At 37.6% G+C, this 26,819-nt stretch overlaps 1 protein-coding gene and 1 long non-coding RNA gene across 5 annotated transcripts; one reads left to right on the top strand and one right to left on the bottom strand.

Moving 5' to 3' along the window:
- The first annotated feature begins 1,932 nt into the window (after positions 1-1,932).
- LOC144194311 (uncharacterized) lies at positions 1,933-6,244 on the top strand. The gene is made up of 2 exons (XR_013325859.1): positions 1,933-1,970; positions 5,818-6,244. It is a non-coding gene; the product is annotated as an uncharacterized LOC144194311 (long non-coding RNA).
- A 45-nt stretch (positions 6,245-6,289) lies between these two features.
- cyld (cylindromatosis (turban tumor syndrome)) lies at positions 6,290-26,795 on the bottom strand. 4 transcript variants are annotated; one of them, XM_077713285.1, is made up of 18 exons: positions 26,734-26,793; positions 26,469-26,647; positions 24,445-24,980; positions 22,377-22,694; positions 20,780-20,885; positions 19,677-19,784; positions 19,069-19,185; positions 16,047-16,432; positions 15,110-15,275; positions 13,879-14,020; positions 13,360-13,482; positions 13,155-13,246; positions 13,005-13,071; positions 12,326-12,458; positions 10,657-10,765; positions 10,419-10,537; positions 8,909-9,125; positions 6,290-8,078 (listed from the first exon to the last, which is right to left on the bottom strand). In XM_077713285.1, the coding sequence occupies exons 3-18, from the start codon at positions 24,934-24,936 to the stop codon at positions 7,894-7,896; spliced, it is 2,880 nt and encodes a 959-aa protein (XP_077569411.1). In that variant the 5' UTR covers positions 24,937-24,980; positions 26,469-26,647; positions 26,734-26,793; the 3' UTR covers positions 6,290-7,893. The 4 variants fall into 4 exon arrangements, with proteins under 4 accessions (XP_077569411.1, XP_077569410.1, XP_077569412.1 ...); XM_077713284.1 differs by having other exon boundaries at positions 26,469-26,795; XM_077713286.1 differs by lacking the exons at positions 26,469-26,647; positions 26,734-26,793 and adding an exon at positions 26,089-26,155.
- Positions 26,796-26,819: the final 24 nt, after the last annotated feature.

Genomic DNA, 26,819 nt, shown 5'->3' with positions numbered 1-26,819 from the left:
GTACAAACCCCCCAAAAAAACGTACAAAGACTGTACGACGCATGTTTACTCGCTGTAACTCGTTTCTTACTAGTTGGCTCCTCCATGCTTGCTTCCATGATATTTACTCTATGGATATCTACGCATTTGCATGTCGTCCTTTATCGATATTGCCGTATGCACCTCTAAAAAAAATACATACGATTAAGGATCATTTTTGCTGGTATACCGTGACAAAAGTAACGATCGATGACAGTAGTGTCGTTGGCTACCCACCTACGAGAGTATCTGGATTTTAGCCAAAACGGTCTTGTTGTTTATTTATTTCATAAATATTGGCGATTTTTTATTTATTTTTCCCCCGTACAAAAGTCGGTTTACGGCGTACATGATTTGAAATGGTAAAAAAACAAATAAAATACATATAAAACATACAGGTTGACAGGAATGTATTATTGCGAGAAGTCGAGGCGAGAGTAGTGCGCAATTAGGGAACATTAGTTAGACCACATTTTATTTCCCTTAAAAAAAAACCCTCACTATTAAGGCACCATTTTTTTCCTTCTGTGGTATTTTGAAGACTCAAAAATCAAAGTAATCCTCCAAAATTCACCAAAAAGAAACCCAATTCCCAAAGTAAATTGATTAATATTTGCCTTCAAAATGACACATGATGATATATAGTCGTCTCTCTGTATTTAAACGAGCCGATTTGGAAGAGATGAATGGCCTCAGAGAAGGATTGTAAAGTTCAAGCGGTAGATTTGCATATTTATATTACACCTATCTGATAATAAGCTCTAGCCGTACTGCAATCATCAATTTGTCATTGTAGGATTGTTACATGACAAAAGTAGTTCTTATTAGCTCGCCGCTTTCTACAGATATGTTCAATTACTTGCCACAAAGGCTACGTTGGAGATGTATTGAAGTGACTTTAGAAAAAAACAATTTAGATAATGACAGAGACATTGAACCTGTCAACGAATGATTCATTCTGGACGCCGTGCACAAAAGAAAAAAAATCTGTATCGCTTTGATATATTGAGTTGAATTTTAGGTTTGGTGAAGTGACAATATGCAAGTTTCCAGTCAGCACTTTGAGAACATGCAAGTTTTCAACAATTTTGAGGAGGATTACCGTATTTTCACGACTAGAAGGCGCACCGCATTATAAGGCGCACCCTCAATGAATTACATTTTTCCATATACAAGGCGCACTGTATTATAAGGTGCACTGTATTATAAGGCGCACTGTATCACAAGGCGCACTGTATTATAAGGCACACTGTATTATAAGGCGCACTGCATTATAAGGCGCACTGTCTATTTTGGAGAAAATGTAAGACTTTTAAGTGCGCCTTATAGTCGTGAAAATACGGTAATTGCTATTGACTTCCAGGTATGAAGCACTCACTACTTTACAGTCACCTCTAGAGCCAGCCATTGTTGATGTTTTGGATTTTTTTTGTATAAAATCTTGCAGTGGGGGAGGAGCTATATGATGGAAAATTTTGTAAACTAAGATGACATCTGCATATTTAACAGTATTGTTTCAGTTCAGGCGTTTGTGTTTTTTTTAATATGGTGGTTTTTGGTTTTCTGTTTTTTTCCATATATAAGGCGCACTGGATTATAAGGCGCACTGTCTATTTTGGAGAAATTTTAAGACCTGTAAGGGCGCCTTATAGTCGTGAAAATACGGTAATACTATAAACAAGTGTTAAAGACAAATACATCTTGCAGTATGTTACGGCTGGCAGCCTGGACACACTATGCAGGAGGTGTGTGCTTTCTTTTCTTTACAGGTATCTGCAGCTGTGGCTCCACCCCTGTGACAGAGCCCTGCCCAGGCCAACACAGCTGTGTATAATTCCCCAATCATCCCTCCTCCAAACAAGATTCACTTCCTGCCCTAATTTAAACCCTTTTCAGTTGTCACTACACCCTTGCCCTTGCCTTTGTTGCCTTGCTGAGTTGCAGGCTTGTGAGTATGTTACTCCCTGTTATATTTTGTATGTGTTGTTAATGATTGTTTTGGTTGCATAGGGGGACTTGAGATAAGTTTAGACACCCCGGGGTATACATATAGTTTGTGCATTTAGACACATAGTTTTTCCCCTGTCTAGATTTTATTACATCAGTTTGACAGTGGCACCCTTCGGTCTTATTTCCTGTATTTTGTGGGTGTTCATTTGGAGACCTGTCTAGGAGGGGGTTTTACCGTGTTTATTTGAGGGTGCCGCTTTAATATCTCGTGCTTCCCCTATGTTATCCCGTTGTCTGTTTTATGCACTTTATAGTAAATAAAATATAACTAAGGCTACTTGCAGTGTTTGTCCGAACTCATCTTTGACCGAACCTGTCTGCTGTGATAGTTGCGACTCCCTGGTATATCAAACCCCAGGGGGAGTCGTAACACAGGACTATTCCTCAATCCACCAAGGCATCAATTTAACACCACAGGTGTTAGGCTCCAGGCCCCCCGGGGTCATACTTAGAGCAGTGATGGGCCATAAAAGCTCTTTGCACCTTAAGTGAAAGATACAACTTTCAAATATTTGATCGTATGCAATTTATGCACATCTGCCTTGTGAGGATCAACAACATCTGCTGGTTGGTGCTTCTTAAAGCCACTTGATTTGTTAAAAAAGTGTTATGAGGAGAAGTTAGCATGAATTTGACTATTATAATTCATAATAAGAGAATTTTACTCCATCATTTGGAATAACTGAATATTATCGTATGGCACCACTAGAAGTGCCTGAAATGAAGTTGTTGCAAGTTTCTAATAGAGTTTACAGGCACTTTTTGGTTGAAGCCAGTCTGGTTCATCCTTGGGTGCAATTTCAAGATGCCCAAAGGTTCCGTATAAATGTGTTTAAACAATTATGTCATTAAAAGCATGACAATGTTTAGCCATCTTGCCACTCAGGAAGTATTTTTCCATCCTAGAACAAGGGTGTCAGACACGGGTTGGTTCGTGGGCCGCTTTAACGTCAATGGGATTTAATGTGGGTCGGACAATTTTAGCTATAATATTTAGATTTTTTTTAATTTTTATAAATGGATTAAAAGAACTGGATTAAAATCCCTGAATATTCAGTTTTTATAGATCTAAAACTGTTTATTTTAGCTTTTTTAATCTATTTTTAGATTTTACAAAATGATTTTTGAACTAAAGACGCAGACAAAAAATATTAGAAAATTGCAATTATTCACTTAAAAGGGGGAAAATCAGGAAATGTAATATACATCTATACTCTTCATTTTAATTTGATCCTAAAACAGAAAGTCAGCACTCATGATTTACTTTCCGGGGCCACACAAAATGATGCGGCAGGCCAAATTTGACACCCGTGTCCTAGAACATCGTTTCAATCCAAAATGTGTATGCAAAAACCCTCAAAAATGTAAAAAAAAAAAGATATACTGTGTACATGTTTTCTAACCAATCAAAAATGCTTCTTTGAGTAAATGAGTAGTTTTAAACTATACTTTGAAGTGAATCCGATAGTCAAATTTGCCACAAAAACCCCAAACGTTAACATTCCTTCCCTGTCCAAAGCTTCTTTATAACATTTAACTCTTTGTCCTGTGCCAAAAAGAGGCTCCTTTTGATTTTTTAACAAAGTTTCCACCACCATCTTGGTTGGCAAGTATTGACAAGAAGGTGGGTGGGTTAAGGTGTTTGATAGACAATGGCTGTACAGGCTGTTTATCATAAATACAGCCTTAGCCCAGAGAGGTCCATCTGCTTTGATTTTATTTAGTGATTCCCCCCAGGGACCCCCGTGCTGGCTGCGAGAATAACAATACTCGGGCCCATCTGTTCGGGCAGAAGCAGCCCGGGCTAAATTACGGCACGCTACGAGCAGCGGGCATATGCCATGGCATAAAGCTACAAGAGGGCATTGTGTGCCAGCTGTTGTGTTGACAAATACTTATCTGGCACTTCTGAAGTCAGCGCTAAGCTAAGCTGTGAGGTACTGCGCTAACACTAGGCTTCGGCATGAATAATACATGCTAATTTCGTAGAGGATATCACTTTGTAAGAGATTGACTGGGGATTTGGGTCACTATGTAAAACATTAAGGAAATCGGGACCAAAACAAGACTTGTTATGAGACTACTGTATTTTCATGACTATAAGGCGCACAGCATTATAAGGCGCACCCTCAATGAATGACATTTTTTCCATATATAAGGCGCACTGTATTGTAAGGCGCACTGTATTGTAAGGCGCACTGTATTGTAAGGCGCACTGTATTGTAAGGCGCACTGTCTATTTTGGAGAAAATGTAAGACTTTAAAGTGAGCCTCATACTTGTGAAATTACCGCAATTGCTATTGACTTCCAGGTATGAAGACTCACTACACAGTCACTTCTAGAGCCAGCCATTGTTGATGTTTTGGATTTTTTTGAATTAAATCTTGCAGTGGGGGAGGAGCTATATGATGTAAGATGTTGTAAACTAAGATGGCATCTGCATATTTAACAGTATTGTTTCAATTCAGGCGTTTGTTTTTTTAATATCTGACAGTGGTTTTTCGTTTTTGGTTTTCTGTTTTTTCCATATATTAGGCGCACTGGATTGTAAGGCGCACTGTCTATTTTGGAGAAAATTCAAAACTTTTAAGTGGGCCTTATAGGTACTCAATCGTGGCACCATTGTTGATTACCCAAACCTTTGAAGACACTTAATAAAAAGGGGAACGGTCCTAAACAGCAAAGTGGTCAATTGAATTATACATGCTGATTGACTATAAATGCCTCTACCTTTTTGTTTCCGGAAATCAACGCAACTTTTCCCATGGGAATAACCAGTTAACCAGAATGGATGGTAGGCCCTGTTTTTTTTCTTGTTTTTTTTTTTTTAAAGATTTGCAGCAAGGAAATCAAAATAATGAGGTTATGCTCTTAATCTTTTGTCATCCTACTGTAAGAATAACAACCTGTGTTCATATGGTTATTGTGTGTTAACAAGTCAGAGGATCATCCCTGCTAAACAGGCTTTGACCCCCACCCAGGCCCACCAGCTCATCCTGTTAGTAATGATCGTGACAAATACCCTTATGTATAACAAGGTTTTCCTTGGCAATCAAAATTCTTGATTTCTTTTGGAACAATGTAACCAGTATGCATACTTCCAAAAAAATGAATAAAAATATAAGTGAAAATCATTATGATGTAACCAGTGCCGGAATTAATGGGACATGGGGCCAGGGGCTAGGAAAATGATCAGGGCCCCCTACACGGATACAAACTATAGATAGCACATAACATTAAAATTAGTTTGATGAACTAAAATCTATGTAATAAATATAAGAATAAAAAAATCAACTGACGACACACATGTTGCGACACCTTTCAAATAACAGTGAAATACGATAAGCCACAGGTGTCAAAGTGCCGGCCCGGGGGCCAAATCTGGCCCGCCGCGTCATTTTGTGTGGCCCGGGAAAGTAAATCACGAGTGCCGACTTTCTGTTTTAGGATCAAATTAAAATGAAGAGTATATATGTATATTACATTTCCTGATTTTCCCCCTTTTAAATCGATAATCGTAATTTTTTAATACATTTTTCTGTTTTTAGTTCGAAAATCGTTTTGTAAAATCTAAAAATATATTTTAAAAAAGCTAAAATAAACATTGTTTTAGATCTATAATAAACTGAATATTCAGGGATTTTAATCCAGTTCTTTTAATCCATTTATATAAAATACAATCTAAATATTATATCTAAAAAGGTCTGGAAAAATGGGGCTGAATTATGCTTTTTTGTACAATAAATCAATGCTAACTCACCTCTACTGTTCCCCCATCTTTACCACAGACCACAGAGATGCTCAAAAGTCCTCAAAAGCCACTCCCAGGAAACTTCCTTTCAATGCACCTGTCATCCAATGACAAAACCTATATCAAAACCTCTCCAAAATGTGAACAAAAAAAAACAGACAAAAACTCACCTAACTGCATAGTTTCCCCTGAGCAGATGCTAAATAAACTGCCATGCCAACACGCTGTCGTGTTGTACACTTCCAAAAAAATGGCATTTATTTAGCCAAACGTACAGCAAAATGACCTACAGCAAATTCCACCTGTTACATTTGTGCACAATGGACAAAAAACATAGCAGTAGCAAATAAACAAAAAACTTTCCTGTTCTCAAGACATCTTCTGAAGTCATCAGTGCCGAAATGCATCAAAAGTTCCTGCAAAAAAGTGTAAACAACCCAAAAATAAAGGATTCTACACCGCCATCTTAGTCTAACTTGTTGTGTCAGTAGTTGAAAACCTGCCAGCAATCATCAGCAACCCTGTTTTATTTCCTTAAAAAGGGACAAACATTGTTAGATAAAATAAATAATATATGATCACACATATTCTCTTGTATTAGTCTTTTGCGAGTCACGTCATGAAAAAAGGCGGCGAGTTTAGGGGGCGCTAACTCCCCAAAAAAAGGCTTGGTAAACAAAGATGGTGGAAATCCATGGGTAAATCATGTTGGAAATCCGCGGGACAAACACTCTACACGTTAAAAGCCATAGAGCAAATTTTGAATTCAGTAACGCACAACACAAAGTATTTTCCCGACCAATAAATTAGCTTTCTCCTTAAGTTTTTTTTTTTTTTAACCTTAGCAGGATTTGAAGCCCAAGTGTAGCTTTCACCAAGGTGGGTGGGGGAGGGGTTACATGTGTAGTCAGATGTTACAATGGCTAAATTTGTTTTCTGTAACACACACTTTTCAGTAATACAAAATCTTGTCGGAAAAGAGTCATAAACGCATGGTTTTCGCCAATGAGGTGTTATGAAGTGCTACCGACTTTCCCGCTTATTAAGACGAGTGGGACGTCGTGCTTTTACCCCTTATAGAGCACTTATTTAACTTATGGGTTGGAATTTATAGAGGACAGGAAAGAATAGGGTATGATCTAGAAGTTTTTGACATTTTTTTTATGTATTGAAGGCGTAACATGTCCAATCAACTTTGACTGGGAAAGTTGGCGCTTCAAAAACAAAAAAATAATAATAATAATTGGCATTTAATTAAATTAATTGGACGTCTATCCTTGCAAATGGCTGCCAAAGGCCTTCACCAACAAGGTGTATTTAAATTCATGAATTTTTTAATTTAGGATTATTTTTATTTATATAAATTAACATAAAAAATAATCTAATGAAAACGAGGCAGCCACATAGTGGGCAACATCACATTTTAGGTCAAATAAGCCACATTTCTATACCAATGGCAAGCGTGAAATACTATGAAAATCAACCAAAAAAAATAAAAATACTTATAAAAAAATATATAGAAAAATAAAAATTATAGTAATGATGAATAATTACAAAAATAAACATCATAATATAATTAAGACCCGGCGTCCCATCACATATGGAAGCTACAGTTATATATACCCAAAAAGTTAGAATAGTGACTCTATGACATAAAATCTGATGGTCCCATAAGTGGATGCCAAGATTAACTTTTATTCTGAAATTACCCCAAAAAAGCTACTCAATAAAGGGTTAAAGGTTACCTCCCACTTCTTTTTCAACCCCCAATCTTTGAAATCCTTCTTGAGCTTTGCAAAGGCTCAACAGAACGATATACAGAGAGAAACTACGTAGGACGACGTGAAGAACACAACAACACTTGAACAAAAGCACAGTGCAAATAAAGCCCACCGACAACCCACCTCTCCCCGACGAGAGTCGAGAGGGTTAACTCCAAAAACCAGGCCCTGGCAAGTGTTTTTTTGTGTGTTTTTTTTTTCCATTGTGGGTCTTTCTGGGAAGTGTGTAAGCAACCCTGAGGGAGAGGGAAAGAGGGAGGGCCCCCGGAAAGAGGATGACGAGGAGGATGGAAGGTGTCGGGGTGGGCTGGTGGGGAAGTGGGAAAGGGGGGCTACTTGTACAGGCTCATGGTAGGGCTCTGGTACATGCACATGTAGGCGTCGCACAGTAGTCGTCGGGCTTGCCCTTGGATGCTCTTGGGGTCAAGCGTGTGCAGCTCCTCGGGCGTCATCTTCAGGTAGGCCTCCACTTCGGGGCATGGTGACACCTGCGGAATGTTGAAGCCGTTTTGGCCTCCTGCCGGAGAAACAGCAGAGGCGGAGAAATCAGCAATGAATGTCATGTTTCAAATGGATTGTTTTAATTTTTAGATTGTTTACTTATTTGGGGGTTTTGTTATGGGGGTGTGTTGCTAAAATTTGGTGAAATAATCTCATAAATTTGATTAGGCATGGAAATACAATTTATTTTTCTATTTTAATTCTAATTTGTTCAATCCATTAATATTTAATGTTTATTTTTTTATAATTTGAGTTTATTTATTTCCTAATGCATATTGTTTGCATATGATTTCACAGAATTTTTTAATGTTTTTAAATCAATTTGTTCCCATTTTATATTTTATTTGATATTTAGTTAGTTAATTATGTACTATTGATTTCACTACATTAATCTAATTGAAATATTTTTTTATATTTTTAATGATTTTGATAAGGTCAAATTAGATTTTAGATAATTTTCTTTTGTTATGAATACTTAAATTTTCTGTCAAATTTAATCTCTCAAAAAGAAATGAATTTTTCAACACTAATTTGAACACGATTGAAAAAAAACAGACTAAAAATTTAGTCTTTAGTCTTTTTTTCCATATGCAAATTGATGTAATTTGCTCATAGACAAATTACAACACTTTTGGCGGAATATCCTTTTTATGAGATTAAACAAAGCTTTAAGATGAGAAAAATAAATCATCACCATTAAACCATGTGTCATTTAATATAGTGTTATTTTTAACAATTAGAATTATTTTATTTCAGTGCTAAATATTAAGTTTTTAACTTTTGCAGTAACACTGATGACAATGATAGCGATTCCTCAAAAAACAGGCTCGCAAAGTCACAACTTACCATCTCGGTCAGCCATACTGTCAAAAAAGAGCCAGGAGGAGGGGGCACTGCCATACTTGACGAAGGCCACGTAGTGACTGGTTTCGATGCACAGAACGGCAAACAGCTCCATCGTCTGGCGTGGATACGTGCCCTGGTGCCCCCCACATTCTTGCAGCTCCTTGGGGACGCACAGCTTGCCGTGCCGATGAGTTTTTCTCCTCGGGTGGAGGTGGACCTAAAATGTGGTGCAAGCAAGAGATCAACGCTAAAGCATATACAGGCGGATTTCCATACATTTTAAGAACACCAAGTGAATAACTCTTACAAAAAAATATGCAAAGTTGGCAATAGGGGCTCAATAGAACATAATATTAATAGTCTAAAGTGAAATTTATTCTGGGGAAGCGTGCGTGAGGGGGGAAGGGTTATTATATGACAGAAATATATAAACATTAAATTAGTAATTTTAGATGAATAGTTCCAATCCCACCATTATTGTAGGAAAATTCAGGGCCATAATTAGATTAAGAAAAGATGGAAGAAATGTCATTCATAAAAAAAAAAAATTGAGGGTCTTTGTTTTATGCAACCAAATTCAAATTTTCTAAAAATTAGACCATTTATTATTGGTTTTATAATCATAATTTCAAACTTGAAGAGGAAACAGCGGAGCCAAATTCAGCACTGCCTCATTTCTTTGGGTTTGGCGCCATCACATGGTTAATCTTACTCTACTTGCATTGCAAGGTTTGAATCATTTGGAGGTCAAAAAAGTTGTGACCACTTTTCAAAACCGTTCACAAGATTCACGGAGGGTGCTGGAGCTAATCCCAGCTAACTCAGCACACCAGGCAGGGGACAGCCTGAATTGGTGACCAGCCAATCACAGGGCACACGGACACAAAAGACAACCACTAATACACAGCTACAAGCAATTCACAATGTTCAACCAGCTAACATACAATCCAAGTTTTTAGGACGTAGAAGGAAACCGGAGAACTTGAAGAAAACCCACACAAGCCCAGGGAGAACATGCATACAAAATACAGTGAGAACCATCCTGGAATCGAACCTTAAACCCCAGAACTGCAAGTCTAACAGGCCACCTAAATGCAATTCATTTGCTAATCAATCAGTTGCGTGACCGGATGTTTGGTCGCCCGTCTTTTGGTCCCTTTTGGTCGCCGGTCAAATGTACTTAGATATTAAACTCTCTCTCTTAGATATTAAACTCTCTCTCTTAGATATTAAACTCTCTCATGAATATAATTTTGAGAGCTGGCTTCAACAGTAAACTCTCTGTCACCATTTGACCGGTGACCAAAAGGCCCGGCGACCAAAAGACCAGCGACCAAACGTCCGAGCACCATCAGTTGATGCATAGTGGCCTTGCTAGTTTAACGACCGATGGCAGCAATAGACTGGATGTCACAAAGTTCAATATTTATAAGGGTTGATTGACATAATGCAATAGAAACCATGACTACAATGCACCTTGGTTTGAAAAGTGAATGAGTGAGTGTGATACCTGCGTATTGCACTTTTCACAGAACTGCTTAATCTTTCCTGCTGTGATGTCTCCGTCATCATAGCAGTCTCTGCACTCGTAGAGGGCCAAACCTCCGCAGATTCGACATTCCCTGGGAGCTGCAAGGGAGGAAAACAACTAAGTCAGGTCATACAATTCTGCGTTGTTTCATTACAAAGTCAACAGACAGAACAAGGGGGGAGGAGGGAGGGGCATTGTATAGTAGTCGCCGACTCACTGTCTTCCAGAAGATCTGTGATGTCTAACTCCAACGAGGGGAAAATCTTGTTAAACATTTTGAAGTCCTTGCCAAAGCGCGGCATCTGGATGATAAGGCAGGAAGGAGCCTGAGGGGCAGGGGAAAAAACAGAGGAGAGCCAAAGCTTATTATCATTGGAGAAAGGAAGGAAAAAAACGACATCGACGAGAGGTGGTTAGGATTTGAACATGCGTGACCGATCAGTCTGTGTTTCGTTTTTTTTTTTTTTAAGCAGGTATATCAGGGGTTGGGAACCTTTTTGAAAGAAAGAGCCTTAAACAATTCCTATTTTCAAATGTTATTCCTTACGAGCCATACTCACAATTTAAAAGTCAAAATACGTGGAATTTTGCAGTTATTTTATCACTTTTAAAGTACAAAAAGTCAAAATTTCTTTGACAATGTTGTTATGCTGTTGCTAATCAATGAATATCAATGAGTTCAATGTGTATCAATGAAATCAATGTCACAGTCCCGACATGACATTCCTATTGGTGCATTTGGGACTCGGCTCTCTTACCATTGGTTTCCATATTTTAGCTAAGAGCCATATGCACCGATCATAAGAGCCGCATGTGGCTCTCGAGCCATAGGTTCCCTACCCCCTGAGGTATATGATCGCTTTACACTTGGAATTTGTCATATTTGATTGTGCTACGTTCAAGAACGGTGGAAAAGAAGAGAACTCGGATAGAGCCAAGTTATCAGTTGGAAAATACTACTAAAATACAAAATAAAGGATTCTAAAATATCACAATTTTTAAGAAGACTTCTCCTGCCTTTGTGGGGTTTTTTTTATCAATGCAGAATTGGAGCGATTAAATATAAACATGTGATGGTATTTGACGACTCTTCTTTGGATATTTGTCTCTGGAATTGAGGGCAAAAAGTATTATGACGTCTTTTTAAATGAGAGGGAATGTGCAGTCAGCTTTATGATTTGTCTGTAGCTGAGAAGAATTGACTGTTGAATTTTTAAGTTATAGCAAGAAACTCTTTTGCGTCCGTCTTTTCTGCTGCCAAGATTTTTGGGGCTTTTTTTCCCCCGCTCTCGTTAAGCCTCCCTGATGAGAGAGGTTCTTTTCCTCGTGTCCAAAAAGCCTCGCTGGCATAGTAGATGAGTTCAGCAGACATGGCAATCATCCACCCGTTGACTACGTTGTAGCAAGCTATGCAGTAACATGTAGACCAAGGGCGCCAGACTCGGGTTGGTTCGCGGGCTGCTTTAATGTCAACTTGATTTCATGTGGGTCGGACAATTTTAGATATAATATTTAGATTTTTTTTATTTTTTATAAATGGATTAAAAGAACTGGATTAAAAGTCCTGAATATTCAGTTTTTTATAGATCTAAAACAATGTTTACTTCAGTTTTTTAATGTATTTTTAGATTTTACAAACTAAAAAACTGAAAAATTTGATAAATTTACAATTATTGATCCAAAAAGGGGAAAATCAGGAAATTTAATATACATCTATACTCTTCATTTTAATTTGATCGTAAAACAGAAAGTCAGCACTCATGATTTACTTTCCTGGGCCACACAAAATTAGGCGGCGGGCCAGATTTGTCCCCCGGGCCGCCACTTTGACACGTGATGTAGACATTCGGATTTGAATGCAGTCAGAAACCTTTTGAAATACTGACCTCGGCAAACTTGAGGTCACTGTTGATGAAAGACCACTCCAGGAGCTGTTGGATGGTAGGAACTCCGACCTTATCTTTTTTGTCCATGAATATCTGGTAAAAATAACAGTCCTGCACCTTCTGTCCCGCTGACCTGAACAATGAAATTGAGAAAACTAAGTTTTTTTTTCAATTTCTGTGCGTTACAAACTGTAATGCAACTAAAAAATTAGGATTAAATTTGATTCACCATGTTATAGACCATAGATTTATTCGTTTTTAGTTTTTATGATGATCAGGTAATGACAAAAATAATATATTTCCTTTTTTAGTATACTTAAACAGTAATACATATTGTTTTGTAATATTGTGAGTTATTCTGAAAGTAAACAACAACAAAAATGCGAAATATTGAACTTAATAATACTGTTGACCCCAAAAAAATATTGGCAAATCACATTGATTATTGCAAAGAAAAAACACTTGAATAAATTGGAATTGGCCATTTATAGTGTTATCTTGACTAATTAATAACAAGTTTTTACAGTAATCAGTATAAGAAAAGTACAATTCAATTAATTCAGTTACTTAATTTTTAAAAAATGCAGTATTTAATTAAAACTTCTGTTCCAAGTTGTCAACTAACATGCAAAACAATCCTTGTTCCACTAGATGGAGCTCAATCTTCATATCCCCTCACCTTAGTTTGAGCAAAGGGTCCACTCGCAGTATATGATGGAACAGTATGTTGAGGAACTCTTCAGGATCTGCATCACATAAAGTAACTCTAAGATTAAAAACAATTAAAAGTGCGAGTACAATTATCATATCATTTTTTCTCCGTTCTGACCTTTTTCTTCAGAAGTGAAACCACTGGCAGCTTCGACTTTTTCCAAGATCCTCCTGAGTTTCATAACTTTGGTGGCGCACACATACCCGTGTCTGAATGAGAATCACAAGCACTGAAGGACTTCTAAGCGGTTTCAATTTTCTTTAGAGTAATTGCTTTTTTGTTTGTTTCAGTTCCTAATAATCAGCAAAAAAAATCCACTCACATGCGCAGGGGGTTGACTATTTCAGTACGTAATAGTTCTTGGGTTTCTCTGTAATACTCCACGTCTGTCTTTGATCGTGGTCTTAGGAGTACTGTGTCCAGTACAGAGCTGAAGGAAAAGAGACTGCAAAACAAATGCAAGTCATTAGCAAAAAAAACTATTATGTTGGTTCAAAAATGTGGAAAAATATATATTATTGGCTGTATATAAATGCAAAACTGTGTGAACTATAAGGTCTTATCAATACAATCTCCTTTGACGTAATACATATTCATTCAGAATTAAACGTAATCTTGGTATAATCTCCAAAACAAATTTAGTATAATATCTGCATAGTGATTTTCAAAACTGTCAGAATGCCCTTTGGCAATGCAACAACCAAAGCCAAAACAATTCACTAATAAAGCTCAGCCTTAGGGCATTGCCATTAAACAAGTGCTGCTTCTCCAATCGATAAAATTACAAAGTACAAAGATGAAAGGTGGTGTAAAATGTAAAGAAAATAAAAATAGTGCTAACCAGAAGAGGGTTGAATCCAGATAGCAGGAGTTATAGTGACCCTGGATGCCTTTCTTCTTGCCGACCATGACGTCCAGGCCATCTGTCTCGCTGCGGGGTGGGGTATTCTCGTGTACAATCTCGCTTAAGTAACCCCCAAAAGCTGCATGAAGATAGATTTCAATAATCTCAACATAAATAGCATTTCAATCACGCACCTAAACTCTATACACTTTATATCAGGTGTTGTCTATGTGCACTTTTTGCATGGCAATGCGCTCGTAACATAACAAAAAAAATGAACTTGGATGACAATGTAAACACTCAAAAATAAGTTTAATCTAACCTAACACTAAACTTAATTCTTATTTTGTTTGACATTTTAATACCTTTCTTCTCCCGGGTTGGCTCTATTTGGCCCCGCCTCCACACTGACGTTCAATCACTATCAAGGGATGTTTGATTTTGTATTCCCTTCAAAATATTCCAAAAATAATGCACACAAATTGTCTCACAATAGGATAACGCACGACCACTTGCAATGAGAAGTAGTATACTCCTCTCGTATTAGCGATCGATCCCCCATTTTGCACTGACTAATGGGAAAAAAAACACTGAAAAAAATGCAACGCTCCGCCCAGTGCTCGCCAGAGACATTACATGAGGGAGTTGCGGGGAGACAGACATTACCCATGATGTTCTTATAAGCGTCCGCTCACTGCTCGTGTAACAAAATTTGTCTTATCTCAAGATAAAATATCTGCTCCAAATTTTACTCTTATCTCAAATTGCTCCTATTACCGGGCACTCGTATATTGAGGTACCACTGTACTGCAATTGTCCATTCAATCGAGCATGAATTCCCTAATGAGACGCCCTTTTTAGGAAACACTGACGTTGGTAATATGTAGTTATTTATTCCTAACAACTATTTACGTACTAGCTGGCGCCCCCATCACCATTGAGCTGCCTAATCAGGATTTATGTGATCTAAACCTAACTATGCTTACTGTGTGGAAAAAATGCGTTTTTAATTGTCCACGGGACTAAATGTGAAAATAGTTTCTTGGTGGCACGAGAACAAGGGGGGAAAGACAAATAAAAATTGCAGCTCGTCTCAAAGTGGCTTTCTATCCAAACTTCCTTAAATTATTACATTTATTAAAAGTATATATATTGTTGTAAGTCCCAGTCTCATCTGGTATAAGTCTTGTTATAAATCACGTGTTCTGGCATTTAATAAATGACTCACCGATAGAGTTGCAGCGTTCAATAGGGTTTGAGGAGTGATGCAGCGACGGGAATCGGGAGTCAGGCCGGCAGCACTTCAGCTTCACGAAGAGGGCCTTCTTAGGGGGGCAATTGAAGTAGCGCGTACCTTTGAAGGTGCCATCGGTGCAACCCGGGCATTCCTCTTCCTGGAATGTAACATAAAGGAATAAAACAGGGATTAGCAGATGAGTAATCTCTACAGGGGAGGAAATTTGTTGGATTTGAACTATAGTTACTCTAGTTTGGGAAGATATTGAGAAGATGCAGAACTACATGCTTTCTTATAGTATAATGTAAACATTTATATTTTAACAACATTGCGACAAACCAAAATAAAAAAATAATTAATAAAATATTCTAATTAAATATATATATAAATTATAAATAAATATATTCAATATATACAAATAAATAAAAATAAATAAATAATATATATGTGTGTATATATATATATATATATATATATATATATATATATATATATATATATACATATATATATATATATATATATATATATATATATATATATATATATATATATATATATATATATATATATATATATATATATATATATATATATATATATATATATATATATATATATATATATATATATATATATATATATATATATATATATATATATATATATATATATATATATATATATATAAATTTAATAAATTAAATATATTAAATAAAAATATTAGAAATAACACAAAAAACAAAATAGCTCAATTTATCAAATTATTGGGTGAACAAGTTTATCCACTGGATAAGCTTGTATATGTCAAATACATTATTTAATTTTTTTTCCCACAGGCAAAAAAGGATTTTACCTTTTATTGACATTTTTAACAAATCAAAAAAACATCTAAAAGGGCGTTTGCATATTAAATATAGGTTCTCACCAGCTCCAGCCCTGCCAGTGGTTCCAACAAGCCCGGAGGAAGACCCACCCAACGGATAACGCCACACAGAGGGGGATTCTCCTTCACCTCCACCAAGGAGCCCACCTCCAGACCGATCTGTCTGGTTGGCGTTGCGGGCCGTGGCGAGGAAGGGGTCGAGGGCGAATTTGCCTCGGCCTGCTCCCCCATTACCGACTGGACGGAGAGAGAAAGTGGCCCGTGGCTCATGTTGTCCAAGGGTCCGCTTTTGCGGTTCAGGCTGAAGGGCAGCGAATGGAACTTGTTGTCACTGGCTAACGAGGCCGCCGGGGGGACCCTACTGGGTGGGGGGGAATCGTTGAAGTCGGGGGGCGTTTCAGTGAGTGACTTTGCTGGGTCTTCCCCAACTGAAGGATGAAAGGAACATGTGTTATGTACTAGTAAGCATAGTATTTGTAAACAAGATTTACTGATTAAAATTGAGTAAAAATGGAACACAAAACGATGCCATGATTCATGAGTGGATTCCCTTTTTGGAGGAGGAGCATCATGCAACCTATTACCTGGTTTTATGCCATTTGGGACAGTACTTTTTTTCCAGGAACGTGGAATTAATCTCGAAAATTGCTCATACTCTAAACCAAGGGTGTCAGACTCGGGTTGGTTCGCGCGCCACGTTAACGTCAACTCGATTTCATGTGGGCCGGACCATTTTAGATATAATTTAGATTTTTTTTTTATAAATACATTAAACGAACTGGATTAAAATCCCTGAATATTCAGTTTTTTATAGATATAAAACAATGTTTATTAGATCTTTTTATATATATTTTTAGATTTTACAAAATGATTTTTGAACTAAAAACAGAAAAAATGATTAAAAAATTACAATTATTGATTTAAAAGGGGGAAAATCAGGAAATTTAATATACATCTATACTCTTCATTTTAATTTGATCCTAAAACAGAAAGTCGGCACTCGTGATTAACTTTCCCGGGCCACACAAAATGATGCGGCGGGCCAGATTTGGCCCCCGGGCCGCCACTTTGACACACTGTCAATCACGTTTTTTTATGTCTGGAAATAAAAAAAGTATGTTGGTATATGAAGTCTGGTTTCTTCAGCAATGATAAGATTGAATAGGCAACAACCTTTGCCAGGGGGAAAGCCAAGTTTAAGAGATTCTGTGGATTGGAAAGGTGCTAAAAGTTTGTTGATGTATCAAATTAGAAGAGACATTTGGAGTTGGAGAAGAATGACAAAAACATTATTGATTAAAAGGATAGTGTACTGCGGCCAACATCAACAAATAAATGGGGGTACCAAACTATTAAATATCTCAAACATGGAGACCTGGAATTAGCGTACCTGCAATAATAAAAACACATTGGGTGAATTGATCCGAGCTGTTTACAAAAGTCTAACAAAGAGTTACCAGTCCATGATACATCCCGTTCTTGAACCCAAGGCCAGGTAATGCCTGGATAAATACCCAATGTACGTTGCTTTTGGCTCTTTGATGTGCCATTTACAGCAAATAAGAAAAACAAGAATTTAATCGTAACCTTGCTTCAGTGTAAACAAAATGATAGGCTTTCATTCTATTTATATCAAGCGGTACCATGTAAAAGATTTGAATAAATAACAGCACTCTTCTGTGTACCTTGCTGAAATATGCTAATGAAAACATGCCGGATGAGTCGCTAAACAGTGATTCATAAATAAAACTAACACCTCACGAAGGTCATCACTTGTTTTTCAGTCATTTTACATTCCAAACAGGGGAGAATTGATGCTAATAAAACCCTAACAAGGCTTTGAATGGAAAAATACGACAATGACAACAACACGATGGAGTGAGATTCTTAAAAAAAAAAAAATGTAAAAACTCACCGCTAGTGGAAACCCAAAAATAAATAAAAAAGGCTTGGGCTTAGACCTTTAAAAATGCTTTGGCCAACAAATACTGATTTTTGCAGCACTGGGCATTGATAAAAAGCCTTTTCATCAACAACAGCCACACCATGCAAGTGGGATATGACATCATAAGTGGTGATAGAGGGGACAAGACTGTAGTGAAGGTCTATGTGGCAAGCTACTGCGACTGATTGGGCATTTTTTTTACTACACTATGTAACCAACTTTGCAATTCCTTGGTAATTCAAAGGCAGTACAGAAAATAGTGTCTACAACCCTAACAAATTGAATTAAATGAAAAGAGCCTATGAGAAACAGCTTCAAAAGTGGGTCTTCCAATTGCAGGATGTGTGTGGGCGTCAAGTGAAGCCAACCTTCAGCTGTTAATCAAGATTCTTGCATAATAATTTTTTTAAACGTTTTTCACGCCTTTTATGGAAGGGAAATAAAACACGAACTGCGACCAGTTATTTTTTAACCCTTCCTTTTTTACTAAATATCTTACCTCAAACTGTCGTATTTGAAGTAGAGTACATAAGCTAAGGGTGTCAGACTTGGGTTGGTTCGCGAGGGCGCTTTAACATCAACTTGATTTTATGTGGGCCGGACCATTTTAGATATAATATTTAGATTTTTTTTTTTATAAATGGATTAACATCCCTCAATATTCATTTTTTATAGATCTAAAACAATGTTTATTTTAACTTGTTTTAATATATTTTTAGATTTTGAATGATTTTTTATCTAAAAACTGAAAAAAATTATTTAAAAATTACAATTATTGATTTAAAAGGGGGAAAAACAGGAAATTTAATATACATCTATACTCTTCATTTTAATTTGATCCTAAAACAGAAAGTCGGCACTCATGATTAACCTTCCCGGGCCGCACAAAATGACACGGCGGGCCAGATTTGACCCCTGGGCCGCCACTTTGACAGCTATGACATAAGCGCTGTCACTTTTTGCAGGTATGAAAAATGAATTCATAAATAAACTATCAATTGACTACAGTATTGAGTACTACACGGACCTTCTGAAAAAAAAATGCCAAAGGGATGCTCGGTCAGAAACAGGAGCTTGCCAACAAGACGTTTGACAATTATCGGATTGCCGTAATTTTACCTTCGTCAATGTACCATGTGCTTTTGGATTTGGACTGCACGGGTGGGTCAACAGAGCTGCCATTTAAAGTATAATAAAACTCAGACTTGGTCCTACTGCCACATTGATGAGCTAACCCTGGAAATAACAAGTAAACCACAACTCAGACGATGTACAGAAATGTGCACGTGTACGTGAAATACTGAAAAAAGAGACTATGACCAATAGAGGGCAGCACTACGGATAAGAAAATTCGGATAATATCGGGAAGGGAAGAAAACACAGAGAGAAAACACTTCAAATCAGGGTAAATTTGATTGTTAGAAGCCATTCACACGTTTTTGTCAAAGAAAAATGAGTTCCGGAGAGTCACAAAAAGATAAAAATGACTGATTAAATTAAAAGTTAGAAGATATGTCGACAATTTCAAGTCTCGGAGGCTCGGCTTCATGCTACTTAAGTTGTTGTTATCACAGCACTGCTTTAGAGAGGTGGTTTACATTGCTTAAAATGTTATATTACCCATGTATCCTCCTATAGAAATGCAATTTTGCTTGATGGTGTTGTTTGGAAACCAGAATTCAGCTAAGTTGCCATTTTAAGCTAAATAAAAAGAATATTGGGAGCACCTTTGCTTTTGGGTTTGCTTTGGCCAGAGGATGACTTGTCGTTGTTGTTGTTGTTTCCTCTGGGAGCAAAAGTGTGCTTTTGCAGCCTTGGGTCTTGCGTTGAATAATCTATGGAAATGAACATAAACAGTCATCATTAGAGGAATCTACAAAATACAGGTATTTTAAGCCATACAAATAAACTATAACATATTTGTAGTATATAAATTGAGCCTGTTGAATGTTAAACAAATGGTTAAAAATGTTCTTTCATAGTCACTTCTCTTAAAAGCCATTTTTGGCCAAAAATGTTTTGCATAATATAAAAATTGAAAATAAATCTTCCCAAGAGTGCCAAAGACAATATTTAGTCTTATTAATTCACAATGTTTTGGTTTTGCAAATATTCTCACAAGAGAATATTTGTATAATCACTGCTTTAATTTGCTTTATAACTGTTTAAGTGGTTGTTTTTTTTAATCACCTGCAGGTAAAATTAAAATAAAATACTTAAGGCGCAAAATCAGGAATATTCCAAGTGGAATCAGTTTATTCCTGGCGGGAATACAGCATTTATTATAATTCAACTAACAACCAAAAACCTCTCCATTTACTTATTATTAACCGTATTTACACGACTATAAAGGCGCACTGCATTATAAGGCGTACCCACAACGAATGACATTTTAATTTTTTTGCCATATATAAAGCACACTGGATTATAAGTCGCCCTGTCAATTTTGGAGAAAATTTCAGACTTTTAAGTGCGCCTTATAGTCCTGCAAATACAGTAAGCTTTTTGTTCCTTTTTTAACTGCTTCAAAGTTATTATGCAAAATTTACTTACTCTAAAATACTCACACCATCATATCACAGATATTTTTTTTATTTTAATCCTGTATACTTTTTAACTTTAGGTGAGCAATTTCAAACATTACTGTTAACTTTCCCCACTACATAAACACATAAACATGCCAACGTGGCAAACAAAGACTTGAGTATTTCCCCTTTTAAACCCAAGCTAGGCATTGGCACAAAAGACTCAGTGTTGTTAGCCTTCTAAAAAAACAAAGAAGCCAAACTGACACACAAACAACAATTCTTACCAAAGAAAAAAACCTCACCTGGCATCACGTCACAGATGGGTACAAGTCGAGTGTGTTCCGAACTAGCGAAGTTACACAGCAGCTTCCCATCAAGCATTCCGTCCCACTCGCCTATTGGATTGTCCTGTAAGAGTTGCAGCCATGAAAACGAAGTAACCCCTCTGGGTCTTAACACTTTATCCAACACGCTTGCATAGTGATAACCCAGTTGTTCGTCATCCCTGCATTAGCTTCTCCTTCTGATTCAGATCCTCCTTTTAGCCGTAATCCCTCCTGCTAGTACAACCACCGTGCTATTCTTCCCGCTGGCAGTTTGCAATCCAGCACAACGTCGCAACAGTGTGGAAGCGAGCTGGCGAGAGGGCAGGGCGACGTGTTCTCCCAATTAGTTCCTTGCTTGCTTACTCGCTTGTCCCTCGACGCGCTACCGGGTCATACCACTGGTAGAACCACCACCCCCCGACCCCCACCCCATCGAGAGTGACAGCCTCCACGTCTCGGTGTGGGCAGTTGATGCGATGCGCGACGTGGGCTCGCTGCCACGGTTAACAATCGGCATTCAAATGCCGGCGTTTGGTGCTCCAATCTCTCTACGAATGACCACAACAGCACTCCCGACCTGACAACAGTCGTCATAGTTACCGGTTACGCTGATCCTTGGCAACAAGAACATATTCTTTAAACAAGCAAGTAAGCAGTCTTAGAGAAAAGTGATCATGCTGAATAATATTTGAATTGATTGCAGATATATATATATAAATAATATATAATAAATAACTTAGGGGAAATAATACAACCTAAACTAGCATAGATGTTAGAAAACAGTTGTAGAAAACAAATTGATTTACATTGTGACTGATTTATTATATTTTTGCATCTTTTTAAGTGACTTTACATGAATGTTTGTCTCTCTTTTGGATACCTTTCAATGCATTTTATATGCATTTGGGGGGCTTTATAACTTCCCTATTAATTTATTAATCATTTAATGAGGCCACCTGTATCTGCCATGGAGGAATCCTTGTCCATCGATGTTCGAAAAATATTTCAAGATCATTTTAGTTTGGACAGGACAATCCTTTGTTAATAATACATATGAACAAATCAAGAAATGGGACTAAAAATTAACCTAATGAGACATGTTTTTTAATAGATATAAAACAATGTTTATTTTAGCTTTTTTTATATATATTTAGATTTTACAAAAGGATTTTTGAACTAAAAACAGAAAATATGGATTAAAAAATGACACTTATTGATTTAAAAGGGGGAAAATCAGGAAACAAAATATACATCTATACTCCTCATTTTAATTTGATCCTAAAACAGAAAGTCGGCAAGCATCATTTATTTTCCCGGGCCAGACAAAATGATCCGGCGGGCCAGATTCGGCCCTCGGGCCGCCACTTTGACACCGTGATTTATATGACAAACAAATTATTTGGTGTTTTCTTTACTGAAGTAAGAATATTTTCATGGATTTCTAAGGTAGGGCAACTTCAAATTAGGCGCATCCACAAGTTAAAATGAGGTATTTAAGTAAACATTGATGGAAAATTATTGCAGTGAAATAGGATGAAAATATAGTTTTGGGCAATTAAGCAGAATTACTCACCATGTCAACACCGACGTAGAATCCTAAGCTCTCATTACCAGGCAGCAAATCACAAAAAATGATGGTGCCTCTTTCAGGTCCCTCACGGGTCTGTACCAGAACCCTGGAGTTGATCTCCAGCGGTGGGTAGTCCTGGTCCTCCTCCACCAGAGTGACATGATCTACATTCAGCTCACCCATGTCATCTTCGTCCTCATCATCGTCCTCCCACAGTTCCAGTTTATCCAACGCCACGAAGACACCGCATTCGTCCTCACAGCGAAACAGCTGGCGGCCCTGGAAGGAACCTTCCGTGAAGCCTTGGCCACGACCCTCCTCCTGAAATGTAGAGAAAAAAAATTTCTAGACCAGGAGTGGGCAAACTTTTTGTCCCGGGGGCCACATTGACTTAAAAAAATGACAGATGGGCCTGGTTAGCAGCACAAGATACGATACATATAAAAAAGTGCATCCGTTAACAGTACATATGAAACAAACAGAAAAAAAGGACTAAAGTATTAACATACTCATTACTCAACATTAAAGTAACAAGTATAAAGTACCCAGTAAAGTAAAAAGGAATGTATTAAGAATTAGAACTTGTTGAATGGTGTTGCATGACATGAAATATTCGGTCTATTTTGGCCCGAAACATGCAATAGTTGTATACAGTAATCCCTCGAATATCACGGTTAAAGTAGATTAAACGTGGCCGGGACTATTGAAAAATTGATAAGTAGGGTCACACCTATTAAAATATATATATATATTTTTTATACTTCAGTGGTGAGTCCTAGTAGCAACAGTGGCTTCCGCTTATGAGTTTCAGCTACGATTTTTACATATTTATGAACTTAAAATTTGTATTTTTAATTGTTTTAAATTCACAAAAATGTGAACATGACTCAGCACTGAAGTTAAAAAATAATAATAGCAGAAAAAATTGCAAAGTAATGAAGTCACAATAATCAAGTGATTACTGTACTATGTTGTTGTAATGCATAATTCCACCTCAGGGGGTGACAAAAGCTATGATCCACACTACTAAAGGTTACGAATACAATTTGACGTAATATTTGCAATGATCGTGCAGGCCAAATTTGCACCCGGGAACATGAGCCAAGATGTTTATTTATATTGAGCTGCAGCCGGCCGGAGCTGCCGTTGGCCCACTCAGTCGTAGAATAGAAAACAACATTGTGCTGAAACAAGCAAACCATTGTTGTGCTTGCATGTGTGCCACCTCTGCGGACATGTGGCACAGTGTGAGTGCTTATGTTTGACTGAAAGTTGTATTGGTGTCATGGAAATATTCTTACTCCTGTCAGCCAAAACATTGTGTACTAAAACAGTGGTTTTTTTTTGTTGTTGTTAGATTTCTCCAATGCAAACCAAATTCAATGATTCTATCATTGTAAATCGCAACAAAAAAACAACAAAGGTTAAACGCAGTTTGTAAATGGTGGGTTTTTTTAACAAGTGCGGTTTTTAATGACAAAGTCTTAGTTTTTAATTAACCACTCAAAAAACTAATTTTGGCATTTATGCTTATGTGAAGTTTACTTGTAGTTGGGCTTGGTACCATTGTATGGATACTTTAAGAATAATTCTGATCCTCTAAAAGACGGGTGTCAAAGTGGCGGCCCAGGGGCCAAATCTGACCCGCTGCATCATTTTGTGCGGCCCAGGGAAAGTCAATCATGACTTTCTGTTTTAGGATCAAATTAAAATGATTACCGATGTATATTATATTTCCTGTTTCCCCCCATTTAAATCAATAATTTCAAATTTTAAATCATTTTTTGTGTTTTTAGTCCACAAATCATTTTCTAAAATCTAAAAATATATAAAAATATTCTGTTTTCCACTTTAATGTGGAAAATAATAAAAAAAAAATGTTGTTTCCTTTTGCAATGAAAAACAAATGATTAAATAAATGATTTTTCCCTTACTAAGAAAAAAAAGCTCAAATAAACATTGTTTTAGATCTATAAAAAACTGAATATTCAGGGCTTTTAATCCAGTTCCTTTAATCCATTTATGAAAAAAAAAATCTAAATATTACATTGAAAATGGCCACAGTTCTTACCAGTAACTCCACTCCGAAGAGAATTCCGGAGAGGGCTCTGTCGGGCATCAGGGAACCCTTAAATCTCACCACACCGGGCAGAGATTCGTCCCCAGAGCGCAACTGGACGCGCACCTTGGATCCGCAGTCAATGTCGCGCACCCGCTCCAGCCGTGACTTGTTGCACAACAGGGCATAACGTTCCTCACAGTTGGTGATGGGAGAGAGCAACTCCGCCAGTTTCTCGTCCACCTCCAGGACGTCGCGCTCATCCAGACTCAACACCACGTTGATCTGGTCCAGAATGCGTAGGCTTTTCTTCCCCTTGCATGCCGGTAGAGTGCGGCCCATGCTGTTACGTTCCTGGCACGCCTGGCCGAGGCTGCCCCGGGGGATCCACAGGGTCTTCTGGGGGGGCTTCTCCACTGTGCACTCCTTCACCACCATATAGAAGTGCCAGTCCTCCCTGAAGCCCCCGCCAGGCTTTTCCTGGCTCCACAGCACCGAGCTCATGGCTGCATGCTAAGCAACGTGAGCGGCATCACAGTAACATGGTTCTGCAACACAAACAAACAATGATTAAGAGTAGTGGTGGTAACATTTTCTTTAAAAACCCATTAACGGCAATCCTCTGGTAGGGTTAGCAACACGCCATCCGTGCCATCCCTCGCTATCAAGATGGATTGGACACCTATTAGCATCAATAGCAGCTAATGACTGAAGCAACTCTGCCTGAATTATAGTTGGAAATCTACCAAAAACAAATTACAGGCATGCCCTGACATACGAGTGCCCCAACATAACAAAAACAAATTATAGTCATACCCTGACATATGAGTGGCTCAACATAACAAAAACAAATTACAGCCATACCCTGACATATGAGTGCCTCAACATAACAAAAACAAATTACAGTCATACCCTGACATACGAGTGTGCCCCAACATACAAGCAATTTGAGATACGAGAAAAAACCCAGCAAATATTTGCCTCGAGATAAGAGACACATTTTGATATGAGGATACGAGACAGCCAGGTGGGCGAGAGGTTGCTTATGATTTCAGCGCACGGTCTTTCTCGCCGCAACTCCCTCTTGCAGATATCAACGAGCACTGGGCGGGGCATAGCATTTTTTTGCATTAGTGCAGAATTCAGGGGGAAAACAATGGTTCCAAAGAAAGCTGGTGCAATGAAGGGTAGTGCGAAGAAAGGCATATGATGAAAATCGATAGATAGCATGAAATAATTGAAAAACATGAGTTGGGTATGCGTGACTGTGCTGGCTCGCCAATACTATGGGGTAGCGGGAAGTTTGGCTCGAAAGCCGCGGTGTAATACATTAACCTCTTTGCCTTGGTTATTGCACAAAGATTAAATTATGTGTAACTTGTGTAGATTAAAACTTTTTTAATTGTGTGTATAGGAATTTAAGATCATTTAAGTCGTATCTCAAGGTATGATTGTACAGTGTTCTAGTGTGTGGAAATGTATATTTAAGTACTATACATTTATTTATTTTTCATATAAATAAATAATTCACTCTTCCAGGATTGTGCAAAGCGTGCTTATGATGGTGTCACATTAATTTGGGATCCTCTATTATGATGCAATTCTAGATAAACATGTTTCCAAATAATAATAATGACGCATATCTAATTGCCTTACCTCTGTGCATTGAGGCAAATAAATAAATAGAGAAAGTGGGGAGGGGGCGTTAGAGTTTAATATCTGCTTGGCAAGCGAGCAGGGTGCGACGCATGAACGGACTTCCCCTCAAACACATGTAGTCCACAGTCAACTCGCCATAACGCCTTTATATACTGACGAATGAACGGACATTTTTTCACGATAAATTCCATCAAGGTGACATAAGAGCTTCTTGACATGATCACACGTCATGGAAAATGAAAGGAGATCAGTTAGCCTACCTGACAGCACCCCCAATCAAATAACCACCGATCACCCTGCCATCGTTCATTCTCGATTCAAAAATTAAATAAATAAATAAATACAATAAAAAACGTTAACAACACGTCATATCATACCTCTTATTTGGGCGATAGCTGAGTTGTTTTCAAGAAACGTGTCACGTCAATGTCGCCATTATTCCAATTAGGAGCAAGATCCCCAAAATCAAGCCCCAATGCAGCCGTGGTCACCTCTGCTTACCTAAGATGCTATTGCTAATGCTATGTACTGTGTAATCAGGCCAAAGTGGACCGATCTGGCAAGACAAAAACGATAACGTTACCGGGAAACCGTCGCGTTTTTTGACAAAAGCGTAGCATTAATATTTTTTATAAATAATACCGTATTCACACTGCGGCGTAAATCAGCTATATTATTTACATGACACAACTACGAGAAACATGGTGCCCTACGTCATTTAAAAAAGG

The sequence above is a fragment of the Stigmatopora nigra genome, chromosome 3 (genome assembly GCF_051989575.1).
Source record: "Stigmatopora nigra isolate UIUO_SnigA chromosome 3, RoL_Snig_1.1, whole genome shotgun sequence".
In the NCBI taxonomy this organism is placed as follows: Eukaryota; Metazoa; Chordata; class Actinopteri; order Syngnathiformes; family Syngnathidae; genus Stigmatopora; species Stigmatopora nigra.
The sequence above is the reverse complement of the archived record's forward strand: the minus strand, read 5'-3'. Positions and strand labels throughout refer to the sequence as shown.

What these genes read in the sequence shown, in the direction of transcription:
- cyld (XM_077713284.1), bottom strand. Translation starts at nt 24,936, where the DNA reads ATGAGCTCGGTGCTGTGGAGCCAGGAAAAGCCTGGCGGGGGCTTCAGG. An exon ending in AAGCAAACCCAAAAGCAAAG is followed by an intron (nt 19,186 to 19,676) that starts GTGCTCCCAATA and finishes TGTTATTTCCAG; the next exon opens with GGTTAGCTCATCAATGTGGC. An exon ending in GACCCTTTGCTCAAACTAAG is followed by an intron (nt 12,459 to 13,004) that starts GTGAGGGGATAT and finishes TTCATTGTTCAG; the next exon opens with GTCAGCGGGACAGAAGGTGC.